Consider the following 23,548-nt stretch of genomic DNA (forward strand, 5'->3'; position numbering starts at 1 on the left):
AGATACTAATTTTTGTCAGTAAGTAAGCATAATTGCCACAATTGTTGATTAGTGATCTGATAGGTATTTGTTATCCTATGTGATAGGAAGACAATGTGAATTCCCTCAGGGTTAGGCTGGGTGCTAAAACAAGTGACTGAGGTAAAACTGATATTTATTTCCTTTGAGCTGCTGGATTATAGCCAAACTAGATGTCAGTAGATGGTCAACTCTAATACATGGAATCTGCCAGCTGTGCCTATGAATTATTGGTATCATAGTATCAGTCAGGGTTGGAAGGGACCACAAGGATCATCTAGTTCCAACCCCCCTGCCATGGGCAGGGACTCCCCACACTAGATCAGGCTGACCAGAGCCTCATCCAGCCTGATCTTAAACACCTCCAGGGACGGGGCCTTAACCACCTCCCTGGACAACCCAATCCAGGGCTTCACCACTCTCATGGTGAAGAACTTCCTTCTCACACCTACAGTATTATGTATCACTCAGTCTGTTATATGTGTGCTTGTATGCATACGTTCTGGTTAGAGAAATACACCTGTTTGGACAAAGGTTCAGAGTGATAGAAGACAAGTGGATTTAACTCTTTCTTTTATTACAAAGCCTAATTATATTGAGTGTATTTCTTACAGAATGAAATGCTAGAAGAAGGTCAAGAATATGCAGTAATGTTATACACATGGAGAAGCTGCTCAAGAGCTATTCCTCAGGTAAAGAATGAAAATTAAACTGTCATGCAGTGTGTGAGCTTGTCTTGTCTTGGTGTGGAATTGCATAGAGAGCTTTGCCAATTAGCTCTGAAATTTAGTCTGCTTAGACTCTTTTAGCGCTGGAGGAACAGCTGGGCTCTTTGATAAGGCATCTATAACAATACCTCATGGGTGTTGTGACAGTTTTACTGAAGTTTAAGACTAGTATGGGAGTAATGTGTTCTAGAAGAAAAATATTTGATTGGTGGATCTGTTTAAAGTAAAAATGTAATTCAAAAGAATGAATCCTTCCAACTCTCCAACTTAAATTCAGGACAGGTTTAAGTATTAACTAGTAGCATAGCACATTACAATTAATGTTCAGCTTAAACATTTAAGTTTTTAGACATCCTGGGTAGTAACTTCCTAAATGTCAGCACTACATAGTGTTTTCTTGATCTGTATATGAAAATAAAGCAGTGCATAAGTGACAGTTGGGCCTCAAATGTACAACCATTCTCAGACAGGTATGGGGTGGGAAGAATATTAAGATGCATCAGAGAACTGTAATGTAATAGGTTTTTGTACTGAAATGCAAGGAAAGCTTGTCCTGTGGTTCAGATATTTAGAGAAGTCAGATAATGTGTTCTAATTTCTAGTTTGGCCCCTATTTTACTGCATGATTTTAAGCAAGTGGCTTAATGTGGAAAGAATATTGTCCTAACCTTGCAGAGGTGTTTTGAAAATTGTGTGGTTTTTTTTTTTTGCTGTAAGGCAATAGAAAAATCAGAATTTTTTTTTTCCCCTCACACACACAATTATGCTTAGAAGACTAGCATGAAGTTACAAATCTCAGAAATGTGTGCCTTCAGTTTGTCTCCTTAGGAGAATAATTTGCTGAGGATTTCATTTTCTGAGGCTTTATGAATGGAAGTTCCAAGCGTAATGATGTCTGTAATTATCCTCAGGTCAAGTGCAATGAGCAGCCTAATCGAGTAGAGATTTATGAGAAAACTGTGGAAGTTCTGGAGCCAGAAGTCACAAAACTGATGAATTTTATGTATTTTCAGGTAAGAGGAATGGAAACAAGATTTTTCGATAGACCTGTATTTTTTTTAGTTCCTATTTTGTATGCTTGATATTGTGTGCTTGGATACTCAACCTAGTCATTATACTTCGAAAAAATCCCTGCATATATTGTCTCAGAAGGGCTGAATTTCTAATGTCTGTCTTAAAAACTTCAGGTGATCTCTGTTAAGACTCTCAGCAAAGATCAAAGGTAATTCCATATGGTGCTTGTGTAGCACATGGGGACAGAGATATCTAGCAGTTGAGGAAGAAAGGAAATAGAAATACAATACATTTCACAGGTATACATAAAGGCATCTCAGCACAGAAATGATTTGTTGGGGAGTAAGAGTTCCAGAAGTCTGGACAACAGAGCAACAGGTGCAGCTTTGCTATGGAAATTCATATTTGAGTCAAGCTCACCCAGTTGTTGTGACCCCACAGTCACCAGAGCTATGTGATCGCTGGAGAATAGCAGCCTGTGTTGCTCTCTCCTCCCATTCTGGCAGGTTGCCATTTGGTTCAATGGACTGAAGATGTTTCCAGGCATTATTTGGAGGGAGCTGGAGAAGCTCAAGCCTATGAGACTCAAAGAATACAGGAAGAGGAGACTGAATGAAATATAATTATTTCCTGTTGTCTTCCCCAACTGTTGGATCTTACTGACTACAAACAATCTCCTTTTGTTCTAAACTCAGAACAGAATCCTCTTTACATTCCAAGTTGCTGTCTTTATTGTACTTGTCATCTCCATCTCAAATGACCCTGATATGCACTTGGAAATAAGCCCTCAAACATGTGGCGAGATGACTTTGTGAGTTGGCATGTACTGCTATTAATCTGTGTGCTGTGGGGTTTATTGTTTTAAGACAATGTACCTATAATCTGCCTTTTAATGCATATACGCTTTCTCACTAAAGACAAAACCACTTGTTTCCAAGGGATTTTAAACTTTAATACTTTAGTTTGAAAACAAGAACCTTGCCCCTTGTGTCAGGCAACTCTGTGGCAAAAATCACTGGTGACACTTGTAGCATGTAAACAGAGGTGGAACTGGAAAGTCTGAGCTGATGCCTTGTTAGCCTTGCATGCTGTAAACATTTTTCTGCTTCAGCAGTGCTTTTTATTGGACCAGCTTCAGTTACGGGGTGAAACTACTTTCAAGGAAATGTCATAGCTTTTATTCCCTGTTTCTTCTCTTTTCTCCGTTAGAGAAATGCGATTGAACGATTTTGTGGGGAAGTGAGACGCTTGTGCCACGCAGAGAGGAGGAAGGACTTTGTGTCTGAAGCCTACCTGATCACGCTGGGCAAATTCATCAACATGTTTGCAGTGCTGGATGAGTTGAAAAACATGAAGTGCAGTGTAAAGAACGACCATTCAGCCTACAAGCGGTAAGCAGTGAGGAGCAACAGGACCCCGGGTTTGTGCTGCCAAGATTCAGACCTCCCACGAGATGGCAGCAGTTCCTTTCTTTTCCTGACAACTTCCTCTTCAAAAGTAGCCCCTTCAAGTGTGGAGCATCACCTTCAAACTAGGGATGAATTGGCTGCAGTTAGGCAGTTTGAGTAAATGTTTGCTTTATGCTGTTCTTTGAGCAGCAGAAAAGTTCTTCTGCCTTTTAATGCCAAGCTTATCAAATGCTTCTGTCTTGGTGTGTACTACACATAATGAATCAAATTTCCTCAGTAAAGCTTTGTTTTTTGAGAGGAATCTGGCTTTCTGGTCACAGGTGCCTGTTCTATGCTATTTATGGCATCCATTTTTGACATTTGTAGCTGAAAGTTGTCACTCTTGTTCTCAAGACACTTCAGCTTTGCCCTTCAAGGTAATCATGACCACAGGTGTAGCAGGGAGGATAGGAGGGTTGGGATATACCAGTGGCCAAGTTATGTGCTTGAGCTGCCAGATGGTATTTGGTATCTTTCATTAAATATGGAGGTCAGAGCAGCAGGGAAACACATTCTTTGTGTCAGCTGTAACACCTGTTTTATCTATGCTGTTTTCACTTATATGAAATGTCATTTCTATGTCTCCTAGTAGTTGCCTTTTGTAGTTGTTGTACCTGGAGACCTCTTTAGCCTACTTGGCTTGTGATTTGGTTTTATTGTTTTAGTGTTTTGGGGTGTGTGTGTTGTTTCCTTTGGAGGCATAATTCTGGAGGACAAATCCTGTTTTCTGGAATGCTGACTTGTCCTGGGTTGTGGCGTGTGTTGGGTCTATAGAACCATTGCTGCCCCCATCAGTTGAGGGATACACCCTAAGGTTTTTAGGTTGCATTGGATTTGGTCTTTTAACTAGGGTTTATTGAAGGATTTGGAATTGGCAAACAGTTTGGGATAAATTAAGGCTGTCTCTCTCATATAGTGAATTTTCACCTTCCTTTTTGGCTATTTTCCTAAAAAGCCTTCCCTTTATCTTTTATGTAACAGACTCTTGACATGGATTTGTTGAGTCTATAGCCTGTGTTTTGATAACTTGCTTGGGCTGCCTGGGGAGGTGGTGGAGTCACCATCACTGGAGGTTTTTAGGAGAAGACTTGACGGGGTGCTTGGTGCTGTGGGTTAGTTGCTTGGGCGGTGTTGGATTGGTTGATGGGTTGGACGCGATGATCTTGAAGGTCTCTTCCAACCTGGTTTATTCTATGTATTCTATTCTATGTATTCTATGTATTCATAAAGCTGTGGTAGAAAAGTACTGGCTATGTCTGCCAAGTTCTCTTTCCACTTGATTCAGGAGTTTGGAGGTGGGAGATGCACTGAGGTTGAAAATCTTGTATGAGCAGTGAATGAATGCCATTGTACAGGGACTTAAAGATCTGCTGATACCTTACAGTTTCCCTGGCAGATCTGGGGATGAGCGTGTTTCTACTGAGAGGGGACAGATTTGCTACCAGGCAGTCCTGCTGAAGGGAAGTACTGTTTTTCTTTCTGTTTTAAAAGAGCTGCTCAGTTCTTACGGAAAATGGCAGATCCTCAGTCCATTCAGGAATCCCAGAACCTCTCCATGTTCCTTGCCAACCACAACAAGATAACACAAGTAAGCTTTAATTGTCACTTTGCAAAGTACCTAATGCTTTACAAACCACATTAAAACTCTTCCTGTTCGATAGTAGCTCTTGTTCCCAAGGGAGTGTAACTAGTTAACTAATACTTTTTTTTCTCCCCACCCCTGCAGTCTTTACAGCAGCAGTTGGAGGTGATTGTTGGCTATGAAGAGCTGCTTGCAGATATTGTAAATTTGTGTGTGGACTACTATGAAAACAAAATGTATCTAACACCCAGTGAGAAACATATGCTTTTGAAAGTAGGTACAAACTTTTGGTACAAAGTTAAAGAATGCCTGAGATGGAACATGAACATTTGAATTATGGGTTTTGGGGGTTTTTGTTGTTTGAGATGTGTGTGTGGTTTTTTGTTTGTTTCTTAAATGGAACCAAATTAACCAAATAACTCAAATAATTGCCTTTCCCCCCCCCCCCCCCCCCCCCTCCTTCTCTCTATTGTCTTTTTATTGTATTACATGCAAAACCTATTTAGGAAATTTCTAATCCATTTTTGTTATTCATAAATCAAAGTTGACTCAGTTGAACTGCAGTCATGTTAGGAGACTAATTTCATGGAGTTGTTTCTATGAAGTATGATGCCAACAGAAAGGAACTCCTATGGTCTGTTTTTAGATATCTGGCAAATTTGTATAAAGCATGTTAGAATACATAGAATAAACCAGGTTGGGAGAGACCTTCAAGATCATCGCATCCAACCCATCAACCAATCCAACACCGCCCAAACAACTAACCCATGGCACCAAGCACCCCATCAAGTCTTCTCCTGAAAACCTCCAGTGATGGCGACTCCACCACCTCCCCAGGCAGCCCATTCCAATGTGCAATCACTCTTTCTGTATAGAACTTTTTTCTAACATCCAGCCTGAACCTCCCCTGGTGCAGCCTGAGACTGTGTCCTCTTGTTCTGGTACTGCTTGCCTGGGAGAAGAGACCAACATCCGTCTGTCTACAACCTCGCTTCAGGTAGTTGTAGAGAGTAATAAGGTCACCCCTGAGTCTCCTCTTCTCCAGGCTAAGCAACCCCAGCTCCCTCAGCCTCTCCTCGTAGGGCTTGTGTTCCAAACCCCTCACCAACTTTGTTGCTCTTCTCTGGACTCGTTCCAGCAAGTCAACCTCCTTCCTAAACTGAGGGGCCCAGAACTGGACACAGTACTCGAGGTGCGGCCTAACCAGTGCAGTGTACAGGGGCAGAATGACCTCCCTGCTCCTGCTGGCCACATTGTTCCTGATGCAGGCCAGGATGCCATTGGCCCTCTTAGCTGCCTGGGCACACTGCAGGCTCATGTTCACTCTACCATCAACCAGCACCCCCAGGTCCCTCTCTGCCTGACTGCTCTCCAGCCACTCTGACCCCAGCCTGTAGCTCTGCATGGGGTTGCTGTGGCCAATGTGCAGAACCCAGCACTTGGATGTGTTCAATCTCCTGCCATTGGACTCTGCCCATCTGCCCAGCCTGTCGAGGTCCCTCTGCAGAGCCTCTCTACCCTCCAGCAGATCAACTCCTGCCCCCAGCTTGGTGTCGTCAGCAAATTTACTGATGATGGACTCGATGCCCTCGTCCAGATCATCAATAAAGATGTTAAAGAGCAAGGGGCCCAGCACTGATCCCTGGGGCACACCACTGGTGACTGGCCGCCAGCTGGATGTGGCACCATTCACCACCACTCTCTGGGCTCGGCCCTCCAGCCAGTTCCTAACCCATCGCAGTGTGCTCCCATCCAAGCCATGGGCTGACAGCTTGGCCAGGAGTTTGCTATGGGGAACGGTGTCAAAGGCCTTGCTGAGGTCCAGGTAGACTACATCCACAGGCCTCCTCACATCCACCAGGCGGGTCACCTGATCATAGAAGGAGATCAGGTTGGTCACGCATGACCTGCCCTTCCTAAACCCATGCTGGCTGGGCCTGATCCCTTGGCCATCCTCTAAGTGTTGTGTGATTGCACTCAGGATGACCTGCTCCATAATCTTTCCTGGCACTGAGGTCAGGCTGACAGGCCTGTAATTCCCTGGCTCATCCAACCAGCCCTTCTTGTGGATGGGTACCATGTTGGCCAGCTTCGTCATCTGGGATTTCTCCAGTTTGGACATATGTTTGGACATATCAAGGCATTTTTGGCCTTTCAAAGACTTCAGGGAAGAAGCAGCTTAAAATTAAGATTAGTAAGTAAATTTTATTAGCTAGAATATGTACATGTAATAAGAAGGTGCTGTGCAACATGAAGTGTGGTTGATATTATCAACTACGTGTCTTGCAGTAAAGTTATAGAGTAAGAATTGAAAATTTACCTGAAGACAAATATTTTGAGTCCCTTTAGCATTTAGCTTCTGAAAGCTCTGTGAGGACCAAAGTGAAGCATCATAGAGTTATTTTGGTTGGAAGGGGTCTTTCAGATCAAGTCCAACTTCTAAACCAGCACTGTTGTCATTACTAAACCATGTCCTGTAGCACTACATCTATACAACTTTCAATTATTTCCAGGGTGGTGACTCCACTACTTACCTCATCAGCCTGTTCCAGTGCCTTACAACCCTTGCAGTGCAGAAATTTTGCCTAATATCCAGCCTAAACCTCCCCTAGCATAACTTCAGGCCATTTCCTCTTGTTCCATCATTTGCTTCCACCTTGGGGGTGTTCAGGGCCAGGTTGGATGAGGCCTTGAGCAACTGGGTCTAGTTAAGAGGTGTCCCTGCCCATGGCAGAATGGTTGGAGTAGGTGGTCTCTAAGGTCCCTTCCAACCTAAGCCATTTTATGATGATTGTTCATCAGAGGAAGAGACCGAGCCCTAAGCCTTGCTACAATTGGTGGTGATAAGGTCTTCCGTGAGCCGCCTCTTCTCCAGGCTAAGCAATTCCAGTTCCCTCAGCCACTCCTCAAAACTTTTGCTCTAGATCCCTCACCTGTGGCATATTAAGGGCACAGACCCCTGAGATATGGATGACTTAATGACACCTGTAGTTAGCTCAGAAATGGTCCGTTTATTGCGAGAACACACAAAGCTTATATACTCTTAGCAGCAGTTGAAAGCAAGCTTGTTTCTAGCAGTATTTTTCCACTTTAACCACACAAAACTTATTTAAAGAGCCATTGGTGAAGCATTTCAAACATTTGCACCACACAGGTCAACAACAGATGTCCTTTATCTTGTCTGCTCTCTACCCTACTGCCTCACAAGGTTTTAATGAGCATGTCTGTTTCTTTATCAGAAAGCTGTGTTTCAGGCTTAAAAGTGATTAATTCATCTCCTTCAATTCCCACACTCACCACCTTTGTTGCTCTTTGGACACGTTCCAGAACCTCAAATCTGAACAAAGTACTGAAGGTGCAACCTTACCAGTGCTGAGTACAGTGGGACAATCACCTTTCTATTCCTGCTGGTCACACTATTTCTGACAGTTGCCTTGGCCAGCTGAGTACACTGCTGGCTCATATTCAGCTGACTGTAGACCAACACCCCCAGGGTTCTTTTCTGCCAGGCAGCTTTCCAGCCACTCTGCCCCAGGCCTGTAGTGTTCTGCGGGGTTGGTGTGACCCAAGTGCAGGACCCAGCATTTGGCCATGTTGAATCTCATGCCACAGGCCTCAGCCTATCAACCCAGTCACTCCAGATCCCTCTGTAGAGTCTCCCTACCCTCGAGCAGATCAACAGTCCTACCAATCTTAGTGTCATCTGCAAACTTACTAAGGGTATTTTGAGCCCCTCATCCAGATCATTGATAAAGATATTTGAGAGAAGAGGCCCCAGTATTGAAAATTGAAGATATGGTAGTTTCAGGCTATGCTTTGAAAACTTTCCACAGATCTTGAACAGAAAGTAGTAAAATGTAAATAAATCACTATTGGGTGTAAAAAGGAAAATGATGCTAAGTTCTAAACAATCCCATAGGACAGCTGTCTTCCATAAAACTTAGGTTAACTATCTCTCTTTTTGCTTCCTCGCTCTGGCTTGTGCTTCTGCTGTGTCTTTGCTGCACTTGGCTGCATTGCTTTGGGTTGGCTATGTCTAACAAACAATTCTCTGCTCTTTCTCTTGTCCCTTTGTGTCCAGTGGGGTAGAGGACAGGGAGGGGGAAGCTATTAGCTCCCCTGTTTTTTGGCCATGGGGGTTCTTGTGCTGTTTATAAATAGGAAATACCTGTAAATATTGCCAATACTGTGTATTCTGTCCATATTCATTGCATTTCATTGTAGATTGTAGTTTTGCTTGTAAATGCAGCTTCATTTGCTTCCAACTGGGCTGGTCTGGCATTTCAACACTGGGGGGAATTTTCAACCCACCACAAAAGAACAGCACGTGTGACTGGCTGCCAAATTGATTTCACTCTATTCACAATGCTTTGGCCCCAGCCATGCAGCCAGTTTTTCATCTGGTGAAGTGTATGCCCACCCAAGCTATGAGCAGCCAGTTTTTCCAGAAGAAAGGTGAGGGAAAGAGTGTCAGAAGCTTTACTCAAGACTAAGTAGATAACTTCCACAGCCTTTTCCTCATACATTAAGTCACCTTGTTGTAGAAGGAGATCAGGTTCATCAAGCAGGACCTGCTCTTCATAAACCTGTACTGACTAGACCTGATTGCCTGGTTGTCCTGTATGACAGCTGCATGACAGCACTCAAAATGATCTGTTCCATGACCTATTCCGGCACTGAGGTCAGGCTGACAGGCCTGTAGTTTCCTGGATTCTCCCAGCCCTTCTTTTATATGGGTGTCACATTTGCTAACCTCCAGTCGGCTGAGACCTTCATAGTTAGCCAGGACTGCTGATAAATGATGGAAAGTGGGTTGGTGAGCCCTTCTGCCAGCTCCCTCAGTACCCTTGGGTGAATCCTATCAGGCTGTATAGATTTGTGTTCTTCCAAGGGGTGTAGTAGGTCACTGACCATTTTCTTTTGCATTATGGGGCCTTCATTCTGTTCCATGTTCCTGTCAACCGGCTCAAGGGGCTGGGAGCTTGGAGAACAACTGTCTTAGTATTACATGCTTAGGCAAAGGAGGCATTGAGTACTTTGGCCTTTCCCTCATCCATAGTCACAGTTTCCCACCTCATCCAATAGGGGATGGAGATTCTCCTTAGGCTTCCTTTTGTTGTATTTATGGAACCATTTTTAGTTGTCTTCTCTGGCAGTAGCCTGATTAAGTTCTAGTTGTGCTTTGGCCCTTCTAATGTTCTCCTTGCATAACCTCACAATACTTTTCTAGTCTTTGCAGTCTGAATGAAAAAAATACATGAAACATAGAACATTTGTATTCTGCCTACAGGGATGTGCAACACGTCTTTCAAATTTAGTCTTGTGTTTGGTAAATGCATGCTTAGAACCCATGAAGTTGCTGATGCTCATCTCTTGCTGTTCTGAATGATAAGTTGGAAAAAATGTGATTAGATTTTTTTTTTTTTGATGCTTCTGAGCTCCTGAGTGTATAATTCAGAGATGTGTTGAAAGCTATGAAAAGCAACAGCTCAGAGATGTTAGATCTAAAATTTTGTTACAGATCAGTTTGCACATACTGAATTTTAATAAAATGGAAGTCAAAGAAAAAGCTGTCTAAAAAAGAGTGTAGGCTTTCATTTCAGTGAGATTTTTTTTGTATGCTAAACCCATAACACAAGTAGACTTTTTCAAGGATAACTGATCAGACTTAATGTAAAAAAGACTAATATAGGTATAATAAAAAAATCCTACAAAAATATTCAAAAGTATCTTCTGTTTGTATTTTTTATTGATAAAAAGAATGATCCTACTGCAGCAGGGTTTTACTTCTTAAGTTGTTTTGCAAAGAGGTTTGATTTTTGTATTTATTTCATTTTTCCCATTTCAGGTTATGGGTTTTGGATTATACTTGATGGATGGAAGTGTCAGTAACATCTATAAGCTGGATGCAAAGAAAAGGATAAATTTAGCCAAGATAGACAAGTTCTTTAAGGTGAGTTAAAAGAGTTGTTATGTTTTAAGTACAATTAAATAGAATAAGGATTGCTTTGGACATTCATATGGATTAATAATGGTTTCCTCTCACCAGGATTTGTGCTTAATAATTGAATCTGGTTTATTCCCTGCGTACAGCAATTGCAGGTTGTCCCACTGTTTGGTGACATGCAGATTGAACTTGCAAGATACATTAAGACCAGTGCCCATTATGAGGAAAATAAATCCAGGTAAGGGGGAGAAGGAAGCAGAGGAAAGTCAGAGACCTGGAGTGTATTTTCATAATGACCCAGTAGCCTGTTACAATTAATAAGATTTTCACTTTGGTCTACTTTTTGGTGTGGGTATTTTATTATTAATGTACTTGACATAATAAACACAACTAAAGAAACAGGTTGTTTTAAGACCTTTATATGCTGCTGCACTCATTCTTGCATCTAATTTCTTACCACCTGAGTTGGAGGAAATTAATTTTAACTTACACTAATTTTTATTTTTTCCTTGAAATACAAAACTTTCTTTAAAAGAAATGATGGATTTTACTAAGCAAGGTGAGCAATAGTAGTGCATGGGTAAATAGGCATGTGCATATTGTACACAGAGCAGCAACTTAGCTTGTCTCCCCTCTCTTTTTTTTTGGCTGGATGTGCAGCACAGCAGCATGGCTGGAAAATGCAGCCAGCTTTTACATGAATGGTTCCATGGTCTATGGTTATGACTTTGTTTTAGTGAACATTTACATGCTCCTCCAAGACCTTCCCTCCATGCAGATACATGAATTTAGAATGCAGTGCTTTGCATTTTAATTCCTGCAGGGAAAAAAAAAGCAACAAATAACCTGCATGTAATTGCTAAGAGAATACCAACAGCAGTGGGCCAACTGAGCTACTAAAACCATGAGGCTGTTTAATGTGACATTCTTGGTAGCATGTCTTTTGTGTTTCTCTTGATAACATGCTGATAGTATTTAATGATGTCCTTTTTTTTTTTCCTCACCCCTACAGTTGGGAGCATCATGTAGGCTCCTCATAGTTAAACATGAGTAACACAAAGCAATATGAAGGCAGCTAGATGTATTTAACAGCCTATACTTCTACTTCTGCCCTCCCTTTCAATATTTTTCTTTCCTGTACCCAAGTGCATGTTGCTGAAAAGAGATGGCAGTTTGCATTTCATAACAGCAGCTATAAAAACAAAACAAAAAAAAACCCCAAAAAACAAAAACAAAACAAAAGAAAAGTAAAAAGTAAGGTTTTTAAGACTTGGGCAAAGTGCTGTTTGAACAATCTCTCAGAAGGGCAATCTATCACTAATGGATTGTGCCTCAGAAGTGTGAGAAAAGGCCTCAAATAGAAAAGGAAATTTAAAATTTGTTTTTTTTAGGTCATGCATTGTGATTCTTTCTTTGCAGTATCAGTTATGCTGTTTATTGCCTAAACTGATTTAGGTGGTGTTGGTGGTTTTTTTTTTTGTTGTCTGAAACAGATGGACATGCACTTCTTCCAGCAGCAGTCCCCAGTACAATATATGTGAACAGATGATCCAAATCAGAGAAGACCATATGCGATTCATATCAGAACTGGCTCGTTACAGCAACAGTGAGGTGTGTGGGTTTAGAGATATTCATACCAAATTTGTGTCACTGATTAACAGTTTGAAGAGCAGGTAAACCTCAGACTAGGTAAATGACAAAGCTTAATCACGTGAATCAAGTAAAGCTGGCTGCAGGCTAGCACACAGTATCTGCATGATAGCTACACTATTTAAAGTAATAATGATACATGATACAAACTGCAGTAGACAGAGGAGACTCAGGGGTGACCTTATTGCTGTCTACAACTACCTGAAGGGGGGTTGTAGTCAGGCAGAGGTTAGTCTCTTCTCCCAGGCAACCAGCACCAGAACAAGAGGACACAGTCTCAGGGTGCACCAGGGGAGGTTTAGGCTGGAGGTTAGGAGGAAGTTTTACACAGAGAGAGTGATTGCCCATTGGAATGGGCTGCCAGAGGAGGTGGTGGGGTCGCCGTCACTGGGGGTGTTCAGGGCGAGGCTTGACAGGATGCTTGGTGCCATGGGTTAGTTGATTAGGTGGTGTTGGATGATAGGTTGGACACGATGATCTTGAAGGTCTCTTCCAACCTGGTTTATTCTGTTCTATTCCTCTGCTTATATCTATTTGTCTATCAAGGATGTGAATCCTAGAACTTTTGCCATTCCTCTTTTGGAATAGGTTGCTTAGCTTTTACTCCAGATGGGTGCTTATAGGAATTTAAATGAAAGTAACAATTAAGAACTTAGCTAACAAACAAATACAGAAAGGGGGGGGGAAAGAAATTAATGTGTATGCACACATGTATGCATATATGGAATATATAGCATATTATAACATATAATTAGTGTCTTGAATTCATCTGCAGCAATATTCTATTGATTAGATGCCAGTGGTTTCCATTACTGAATGAAATTCCGCAATATTTCACTATGTAAGTCTCTAAAAGAAAAAGCTGGTATTAATGCAGGTGTTGATACATTATGCTGTTTTAATATGTAATAGAAATTACATAGAAATTTGTCTATGGATGCTGGAGACAGAATGTCCTTATGTGGATTTGGTGGGTTTTTATGTTGTTTAATCATCATCTAGGTGGTGACTGGATCTGGTCGACAGGAAGCTCAAAAAACAGATGCAGAGTACCGGAAACTCTTTGATCTCTCTCTCCAAGGCCTGCAGCTTCTTTCCCAGTGGAGTGCACATGTCATGGAAGTGGTATGTTATCTGGGGGATAAAATTGATGGAAAACGTGGTGACTTGGTGAGATTGGACAGGCTTTGCTTTAATGGAATGAAAAATGTGTTGTATTTTGTTAATTCCCCTCTTTCTTGTTCTTTCACTGCTTTTTCTCCTCCTGCTCCAAACCACATTCTTGGAGGAAAGCACACAAAGCTTAGAAGCAACATTGCTTCTTTGAAGATCCAGTAGCATGTACTATCTCACACAGTACTTTAAACTTGTGAGCCTTGACAACGTGTTTTTATATTGCTTTTGATGTGTGTGTTTTGTAGACTAAAATTTCATTGGTTTTCTTCTAAATGTCCATATTAGCAGGCAGTCACACAGGAAGTGCTAGAACCTCTTCAGGTGGCTGTGTTTAGACATCACTGCTTAGTAAACTGAAGCATGTAACCAAAGACACGGAAAGGGATAGGAAATCTCCCATTGCCTTTAGATTAGGCTTTTAGTCAAAAGGAAAGTAAATCTGGGGAAAGGAAAATTTGGAAGTGGATGAAGAAGGGTAAATAAAGAACCTGCAGAGCTGTTTCTCTGTATTTAGCATTTATTTTAAAAACACATGCTGGTTAGAAAAGTGATTGTTTATTCCAATAAGAAACTGCTAAAGGCTGAAATTGAAGAAGAGGGTGCAGAAGTCCTTTTTAAGCTGCAGGCACTTAGATAAAAGCTACATGTCTTACTGTGACAGTTTTAGGCTGTGCCTTTAAGGAAAGGACAGCTACTGAACACTCTAGCTGAATGTTTTGGTGTAAAAAGGAAAACAAAGATAATTCCAAATGAATTTCACTGGTAGATTAGTAGGAATGTAACTTTAAGTTTTTTAGTTTCTGTTCAGTCAGTCTGGGCAGCTTCTTTCTTTTTGCTGTTCTTGGTGGTGCTGACTTTGGACTAATGAGATAAGAAAACTTAACTTTTTTTTTTTTCCTTAACAGCTGCTTTGAACTAACAAAATTTCCCTTAATATCCATTTTCTCTCTTTAATCCTTTTGGAAAAAGGGAGGAAGGGGGAAATGGGGTTTTGGGGAGAGTCCAGAGGGGGATTCTCCTCCGGAGGGAGTTTTCTGTGTTACATTCTTTCCTGTATATTTTTCTATATGCTATAAATACTGTATGTTGTCTGTATATTCATTGCATTTCATTCTGCATATAAAAATACAGCCTTTTCCATCTGCTTCTCCAACCGAGTTAGCTGTGGTTTGTGTGTGTGGGGAGAATTGAACTTTTCTCACTACTACACTTACCTGCACCAAATCATGTACTAGGAAGGGTTGAAACAAATGAGATACTCTGTGAGAAGCCAGTCTTGCTGCTCCTCTGATGTTTGAGGGAGCGTCAAGCCATTTGCACTGTGTAAATCCAGCGAAGTCCAGTGCACATAGCTAGAGACCCAGTTGTCTTTCTCTTCTATATTTTTGCCTGCCTCTTTTAAAAGCCAGTAGATGAGTCATGCTTTTTCTTCTATTATCCCATTCTTATTCAAATCAACATTGTATTTTATGGTGAAAATCTTGCTCTCTTCTTGAGAGATGCTGTCATCTAGTTCTGGCCTCTGCAGCTTCCAGACTTGCTGCATTTATTTCTGTTACTGTAAAATGCTTTGTTCAGACTCTCTTCCTATTTTATTATATCTCTGTAGAAAATGTCTCATTTTTAGGTCTTTTATCCTCCTAGTTCCACAATTATTTTTTCCCTAAGGACTGCAGCACATTTTTTTGGCCTATTATCACTGCTTTCCTTTATCTTTCTGATGTTTGTGGATTCCCTTAAGCACCTCTCACACAAGTTTGTGTTCAGCTTCTCTCTGTACTCCTACTGAGAATTTATTCTGATCTGGAGTATCTTATTTACCTCTCTTCTGCATTCACTTAACATCCATGAGCCTTGTTGCATGCATCATGTTCAGGTAAAATATTTCAGCATTCATTTGATGTCCAGCTTAATGCTGTCAACATAACACCCCTTGAATACTTTATCGTTGTTTAATAACTTCCCCAGTATCTTCTTTATAGCACTTAGGCTACAGGGTGTGGTGCTGTTCTTTGCAACAGCTAAATTTGTGCAAATATTAATCTATTGTATGAGGCAAATTCACATTGTCCTGTAATCTAACACACAAAGATAATACCAACCAGATTGTACTGCTCACTGAACTCAAAGTGTGAGAAAATTGCAATTCAGTGTGACTATGATTTTTTGCTAGATGTACCCTGATGAATATTAGATCAGCCCGATACTGCTCAGAAACATTCTGTGGTGGGTTGAAATTTCCCTCCCAACATGAACTTTGCCAGACCAGCTCAGTTGGAAGCAAACAAAAGCTGTATTTACAGACAAATCTACAATGGAATGCAATGAATGTGTACCAAATATACGGTATTTACAATATTTACAGATATTTACAATTGATAAACAGCGCCAAAAAAAACCCTGTTGAAAGACCAGGGGAAGCTACCAGCTTCTCCTTCCCTGCCTCCCTCTGACCCCCCTGTACAAAAGAAGGGAGAATGGAGCAGGGGAATGTTAATGCCAAAACAATGCCAAGCCAATTCAGCCAAGGTCAAGCAGAAGCAAGTTAGTGGCTCTCCAGAGCAAAGAAGTGAGAAGAGAAATTGTTTTGGTACAACCAGTTTAAGTTCCTTATCTCTCCAATGGAATTGTTTAGAACAATTTTTATTTTCCTTTTTACACCCTATAGTGATTTATTTACACTTTTGCTACTTTTCTGTTCAAGATATGTGAAAAATATTAAAGGTATAACCTAAAACTACCATACAGTCTACACTGTGTTTGCAGTGACTGAAAACACGATATTTAAGAGAAATGCATGCTGTGCAGATGATGTTGTCACAGATAATACAGCTATTTTTCCATACCTTTAAGCCTAGCAAACATACCTCTCCTTCCCCTCAAAAAACCCCAAACAACAAACAAACCAACCAAACCAAAACAAAAAACCGCCCTCCACACACAAAAAAACCTCACCCACAAAAAAACCCAAACAAAGAAAACTAAAGAAAAAACCCAAGATCAACAAAAACCTGTCTGGTTTTCCAGCTATCATTTGAATTATGAATGTGGCTAGTTGGCCAGGTTGGAAACTTCTCTTTTTTTTTCCTTTTTCTTGTGTATGATTGTGACACAGCTGAAAGTTAAAACAATCAGATGGTTCAAAGTGATGAATACAACAGATTTGGGATTGCCAGTGATGAATGCGCTGACTGCAAAATGATCGCGGATCCAGCCTCTGTCTTCTCCCCAGGTCTCAGCTGTTGTTGCAGCTGGTGGTGGTGCTTGTGCTGGCCCATGCTTCATCACCCTCGTGCTGACCCTCGTACTACGTTAGTGGAATGTGCGTTCCCCAATGCCAGAGGCAGCACACCCCAGACAGGGGAGCATCTGTTCCTCATGGCTGAAACACAGGCCTGGATGGAAGAGAGGAGATATTTTTTTTCTCTCTCTTGTGTTGCTGAGGCCTTCTGTCTGCCTTGTCCACTGTTTGTCCATGGCCATCTTCCAAACCCAGAGATAAGAACTGTGCAAGCAGCACTGGCTCTTTTTCTTATTCCCATGACCCTTGTTTGTCCTTACCTTTTGCAGGGCAAAATGCTTTATACTACTTCTTGCTTGCACCACAGGAAGGACATGCAGGACCCCAGCATGTCAGCCCCCAGAAATGAAACACAACATGCCATGGAAAAGGAGAACAAAACAAACCCACAAAAACTCACACCAAACCAAAAAGCAAACAACCCTCCCCCCAACAAACCAAAACAAACAAACAACAACAACAAAAAAGCCACCCAAAAAACCAAAACCAAACCCCGAAACACCAAAAGATAACTTACATAAATCTCTCTTAAGCTACAAGCCTTAATTGAATCCTCTTCCCATTTATCTCAACCCTTTTGTCTCCTGCCAAAATTGACTATCTTAAGTAAGACAGCTGCTCTTGCTGCCCCACATTAGAAGCCAAGAAGGAATGCAGTGGTTTAGTGGAAGGGCTAACCTGCCTGCTCCCCCAACACAAAAGTGAGAGGAAAAGTAACATGCACAACTCAGGGTTGAGATAAAGAGATACGAGTTTAGCATAATGTATCATAGGCACAGTGATACGCTAGCTAATAATTTAATCTAATAATACAATACATGATTACCTTACCTTAGCCTACTTGCAGAAGTAGTCTCGTGAAATACAGAGAGGGGGAAAAACCAAACAGCATAAAACAGGAAGCCAAAAGCAGCAGCTACCTGACTCCCACCCTTTCCACCTCCATGCCTGCAAAAGCAGCCAACACCCAAGAACCCAGAAGCAGCAACTGGAACAGGAAGCCTTCCATGTTGCAATCAGAACTTCAAGCCCAATCATACTTTTCTCCAGTTAGCACTTCCATTTTTGAAGCTGGCATGACTGGCATGGTATGAATAACAGCAACACATTCAACTCAATCCATGACAGGTGTGTCAACTTCAAAATTGCAGTTAATTAGGCAAAGGTCCTTATTCAGGTACCCTGGCCCTCAATAGCTACACTGAAGTTAAGTATTTATGTTATTTAACCCCTGCTTCATCAGTTAGCCAAAATGGGGCCATCTTATCTTCACAAGACTCTATCCTTCAGCTTTTTTTGGCAGGCCAGCTTCATGGGTCTTCATCTAACCTAAATGCCTGCTGATTGTAAGTGACCATGGTTCCAGAGTGTGGTAGATCAACTTGCCTTCCTATCCCGTGGCAGGCTAGGTGGTTTCACAGTATGGGGTTTTTTTGGCTGTGCTGAGGTCTCTGTGTGTCTTTCTCATGCTTGAAGTGCAAAGCGGAGAAGAAACTTTTGTGCACGCTAGTATCTGCTCAGTAAAAAATAACCTAAAATACATTACCTGAGTCTGAATTGCATTTGTTTGAGCTAGAATAGGATTGCTGGCTTTCAAGAAAAATTGTTAGGCATATTCTTCTTTGTCATCTCTACTAGGTAGTAGTTTCAGAATTTATGCAGGTTCTGAGAATAGCATCAAATATTATTTCTCAGATATTCTCGAAAGCACGTTAGTATTTCTTAAAACATGTTATTTGTACTCAGCTATGTTTTGTGTTTCTCAGGCCTTTTTTTTTTTTTCTCTTTTCTTCCCTCCCCCCCCCCCCCATCTTTTTCTTTCCTATTCTGCTGTGTGAACTGCAGTATTCATGGAAACTGGTACACCCAACAGACAAATATTCTAATAAAGATTGTCCTGACAACGCAGAAGAGTATGAAAGAGCAACAAGATACAATTATACCAGTGAGGAGAAGTTTGCTTTGGTTGAGGTAAGATTTTCTTTCTTTCTTTTTTTTTTTTTAAAACAGGGATTTTCCAAATATTAAGCCTATACAAAGGAGAATGTTCTCTATCAACATTCCCTGCACTGGCTCTGAAAGAGTGTATTTCCTCCATTGACTATGTAGGAGTAGTGCAGGGAAACCATTCTTTTTTCTTTTGGAACTTGTTAATTTCCTTGTTCACATTTTCTGTATTTGGAAAAGGGCTTTTTGAACAATTGTACAAAAAAATACTATTTTTTATTTTTTTAAGGTGATTGCCATGATCAAAGGTCTTCAGGTGCTGATGGGAAGGATGGAAAGTGTTTTCAATCATGCTATTCGCCATACTATTTATGCAGCTCTTCAGGACTTTGCCCAGGTCACACTTAGAGAACCATTAAGACAAGCTATTAAAAAGAAGAAAAATGTCATTCAGAGGTAGCATTCTTGTTTTCATCTTCTCTTAGATTCTTTCCCCCAGATCTTAATAATTTTGTTGCAGAATTGCACAGCTGTTACATTCTGCCTCTCTAAGTCTGTACTCCCCTACTAGTCTGCCAGCTATTCAGGTAGCTTGGCTGCATATGTATTGGAATTTGAAGAAGTTTGAAGTCAAAAATGAATGTCTGCCAGCATGGCTATGGTGAGACTCCAGGCTATCTTGAGCCACTTAGGGCTACCACAGGAAATCTGTGTAGTTTATTTCAAAGAAACAGAAGTAGTGAAATAGTGAAAGGAAGGCTAATATTTTTATTTTGAAGACAGGTGTTAACTATTTACCTTCATTATGATTCCAGCATTTCATCTCCTTGTGTCTCATGTTTGCATCCCACCCCACAGTCTCACTTCTGTCCTCTTAGCATTCTGTCTTCTTTCTCAGTTTCTGCTGATTTTGGCTTCTTAGTCTTCCACTTCTCTTCCAAGTGCTGCATCTGCCCTCTCTTATTGGTGGCTTTTCCTGACCTTATTTTTTTCTCTCTACTATTTTTTTGGTTTTCATCTTATTTGCTATTTGTTTACTCCCATATTTCACAGCAAAGCTCTTAGGGGTGAAAGTCTTGGGCCAATTAGGCTATTGCTAAGTACTCTGACTACCAAAAAAATAGCGTGAAGTTAAAAATAAACAAATTACTTCTAATCATCATGTTTGAAGGGAGCATCCTTGTGGCCTAGGAACTTTCATAAAATCAAGTATTACTTTCATACCTGCTCAGATTGGGGAAGAGACATATGCTTGATTATTCAGCACACCCCAGGATACGGGTGGCTGTATTTTTGACAAGTATCCGAAGACCAGGTCATTATTTAGAGTTAGGATTATGAGACTGTTTATATACACTCCAGCTCAATGCTGGAGTTCTGCTGTAAACAGGAATTCTACTACTTCAAAGGCAAAACTCTCTTCAGTTTGGTTAATAATCTAATTTGGTTTGATTGAAAAATATGCTTTGTGGTTTAGGAGAACAAAATGGCTTGCTTGTTAAGGAACCCAGAGATGAATTCTTGACAAGTGATTTTGTCTCTGGTGAACTGGTCAGCTTTATTCTGACAGAAGAAAAGGGCTCTGGACTATTCTTTCTGGCAAACAATGGGGAACAGTCGTTTCATGGATATGGCATTCTTTAAGTCGCTGGTGAAATTGTTTGGTTTTTTCCTGAGTTACCCTGAGATTGTAAGGGCTGTTGCAAAGTTTCTGTGCTAGTAGAATTGTGTTTAAGAAGCCAAATGTTCTCCTTGGTGCACTTGGATGTGTATTGGTCTGAAGTGCTGTGAATTGTGTTCAGTGTTTTGCAGGCCATCAGAAAGACAGTCTGTGACTGGGAAGCAGGTCATGAGCCATTCAATGATCCAGCTCTCAGGGGAGAAAAGGACCCAAAAAGTGGTTTTGACATCAAAGTCCCAAGGCGTGCAGTGGGACCTTCCAGCACTCAGGTATTTTCCTATCTGGTGGTTATGGTATCTGTAAACAGTTATTGCACAAAGTGTTTTTTCTCTGGCCTGAAATGTTAAAAAAAAAAAAAAAGTAGGTTTTGATTGTGTTGTTTTTCTTTAATGCTAAAAATCTACTGTGATTAGATTTGTATTTCCAGAATTATATATACTTAACAAAGATGCTGTGTAGGTTGCTGTCTCATTCTTTTCCAAGTGTTCAATCTCTTTAATTTGACTTCTGGAGAAGAAATATTTTCTCATTGAACTCCTAATGGTTTCTTAAATAATATATTTTTTTTTTTTATCCATTTGTATTATTTCTTGACTGACTCCCACCTCTGATATGGCAGGGGGATTTATTTTTTAAATCCCATTAATCAATAGGTGTCTATGTAGTTTTATGATCTCTTTAAAACAGCATGCCTGTAAAATATGGGAGAATACTTGACTTCTGTTAACAGTTCTATTACTGTTCAGTAATGAATGATAAGAATACTCTCCAAAATCTATTATCCGCTGCTGCCTTTGAAACAAGTGGTATTTCAAGTATGCTTTTTGTAGCAGTCATTGAAATCCCATACCTAGATGCTCATTCTTCTTATCTCCATGTAATCGTATTTTAAAATTTTCTTTATGGATTTGGTTGGAGAGTGTATGGTCTGCTATTTGTAGCTCATCTGAGAAAAAGAGGTACTGAGCACTTTGGGTGAAAGATTGAAGGCGACTGTGTCTTACAAAGATACTCTTTTAATACCTAAAATCTATGGGGAAGAGAGCATGTGTGGATAATAATCTTGTGTAATAAGAAGTTGCACTTAAATTGTGGTAAGATGTATTTAATGAAAATTTTGGTTTGGGAATAAAAAGAGAAAAAGGTTTGGGTTTGGTTTTTTTTGTAGTATATACTTTCTTGGGGAGGGCAGAATTCTAAATGTCACCACCAGCATGATTTGCCTTTGCATGCTATGTTTGAGGGCTTTGTTTCACTGGCTGCAACAGGCTGTCTAGAGTACATGGTTCTGTCTGGTTTTTCTGCTCTTGGGCTGGCACACTTAACTGTCTTGGCTGGCAGGAAGAAGGGAGGTCAAATAGATTTTTAGGTAGGTTTTTCTCATTTTCATGCAGTTCTAAAATGGTTATGTATGAATTGGTAATACTTGGAAATCTGTGTGAAATCATTTGAGAAGATAATGGCTCTCTGAGCATTCTCTGAATTAAATGGGAACTTTTACCTTCAGGGAGCACTGTATTGCAGTGATTATTCTGAATGAAGAAACCTTTCTCCATGTCCTTCTCTGCAAGCTTACTGTGCTTCTGCCTTTCATTTTTAACAAACTAACATGTTTTCTCCGCTTCTGTTTCCCTTTCCTTATTTACCTGTGTGTTTTTATTAACGGATTCTCTCTCCCCTGCCTGCCCCTGTCTGTTGGTTTTTAGCTCTACATGGTTCGCACTATGACAGAGTCCTTAAACTCTGCTGAGCTGTTGAAGCAGCTCAAGTCTCTGGGACTGGAAAAGCTATTGCATGTGACACACAAGTTTCTGAGGCAGTCCTACATCTATCCGCCTCTTTTAAGCTTTGGTGGTAAGATACTACTTATTACTTTTACTTTTTGTGGTGATTTGAACTGTTCCACTGCAAATGGTCTGCTGCTAAGTGTCAGTGGAGGTCCCCTTGGCATGGGTAGGCATTTGTGCTGGTGTGTAGGTTAGTGTTGCATCTGTTCCTCTTGCCTGAAAGGCTTTTACCGTCACATTGCCAGTTTTCAATTTGAAGTGGAGCAGTCGCTTACTGGTAGTAATTCTCAGTGTTGCTCAACTAATGTGCCATGTGTATTTTCCTCTCCCCCCCCCCCCCCCTCCCTTTTCCACCACAATTGTTTCCTCTAATGATACAGCTTTACATGGTGAGAACTATGTTAGAGTCCCTCATTGCTGACAAAAGTGGTTCCAAGAAAACCTTGAGAAGTAGCCTTGAGGGGCCCACCATATTGGACATAGAAAAATTCCATCGCGAGTCTTTCTTCTACACTCATTTGATAAATTTCAGTGGTAAGATACGTAGATGATCAGTGTCCAGCTTAGCATGTCCTAACACCTCTAACACGACCTGGAAAATGTTTCCGATTGCCAAAGTCAACTTACCTTTGATTTCTTTATCAAAAGCCTTGGTCTGTCCAAACTTGAGATATGATATTTAGTATCGTGGTGGGATTTTTGTTTTGACTTGTTATACATCCATTTAAAATGTGTAAAATTTCATACTGTTACCTTCCCTATTTTTTTTTTTTTAATGTATGTATTTATATAAACAAGGGACAGATAAGCTTACACACATTGAAATTTTAAAAAGGAAATGGTTTTTGTGTTTTCATTTTGGGGGGATTAGTTGGTTTGTTTTTGTTTTGAGTACAGAGGAAACAAATTCTCTGTTTTGATAAATCTGATGTCATTTCACTACTCTTAGTATTCAGTTAATTGTAATCGGAAACATACTGTCCTAAAGAATTCACCTACTGACATTGAATGTATCTAGTCTGTCATCACCATGCTGTGTTGTCTTTCATTTTAATTTTGCTACCTGACCCTTTTTCCCTCAGAAGGGGGAGCTTGTTAGTGTCAGCTGTAATGCAAGTGGGCAACAGCAATCCAAATGGTGTTCAGAAGATCTTAGTATAAAAAGTTCACTCCTGTTTTGGTTCTCAAGCCTTCTGCAAAAAGAGGCTTGTGCTGAGTGTTTTCTGGGGAGGTGGGAAGCATGTCTCCATGCCTTTGACAGTGGCCTTA

The 23,548-nt window shown here is 40.7% G+C and overlaps 1 protein-coding gene across 6 annotated transcripts in view; it reads left to right on the forward strand.

Moving 5' to 3' along the window:
• CYFIP1 (cytoplasmic FMR1 interacting protein 1) overlaps positions 1–23,548 on the forward strand; it is an 88,534-nt gene that overhangs the window by 21,741 nt on the left and 43,245 nt on the right. For 3 of the 6 annotated variants that reach the window (XR_008462406.1, XM_054164757.1, XM_054164753.1), the window contains exons 4-16: positions 633–710; positions 1,658–1,759; positions 2,970–3,151; positions 4,700–4,796; positions 4,935–5,063; positions 10,639–10,743; positions 10,884–10,975; positions 12,231–12,348; positions 13,390–13,512; positions 18,710–18,835; positions 19,101–19,267; positions 20,614–20,761; positions 22,660–22,813. Coding sequence is in view for 5 of the 6 variants with exons in the window: in XM_054164757.1 (XP_054020732.1) it covers positions 633–710; positions 1,658–1,759; positions 2,970–3,151; positions 4,700–4,796; positions 4,935–5,063; positions 10,639–10,743; positions 10,884–10,975; positions 12,231–12,348; positions 13,390–13,512; positions 18,710–18,835; positions 19,101–19,267; positions 20,614–20,761; positions 22,660–22,813 (1,621 nt within the window). In the remaining variant the exon portion in view is untranslated. Of the gene's footprint in view, positions 1–632; positions 711–1,657; positions 1,760–2,492; positions 2,572–2,969; positions 3,152–4,699; positions 4,797–4,934; positions 5,064–10,638; positions 10,744–10,883; positions 10,976–12,230; positions 12,349–13,389; positions 13,513–18,709; positions 18,836–19,100; positions 19,268–20,613; positions 20,762–21,647; positions 22,347–22,659; positions 22,814–23,548 lie in introns of those variants that run through there. The other 3 variants (XM_054164755.1, XM_054164756.1, XM_054164758.1) reach the window with 3 other exon arrangements.

This window comes from Dryobates pubescens, chromosome 10 (genome assembly GCF_014839835.1).
Source record: "Dryobates pubescens isolate bDryPub1 chromosome 10, bDryPub1.pri, whole genome shotgun sequence".
Classification (NCBI taxonomy): domain Eukaryota; kingdom Metazoa; phylum Chordata; class Aves; order Piciformes; family Picidae; genus Dryobates; species Dryobates pubescens.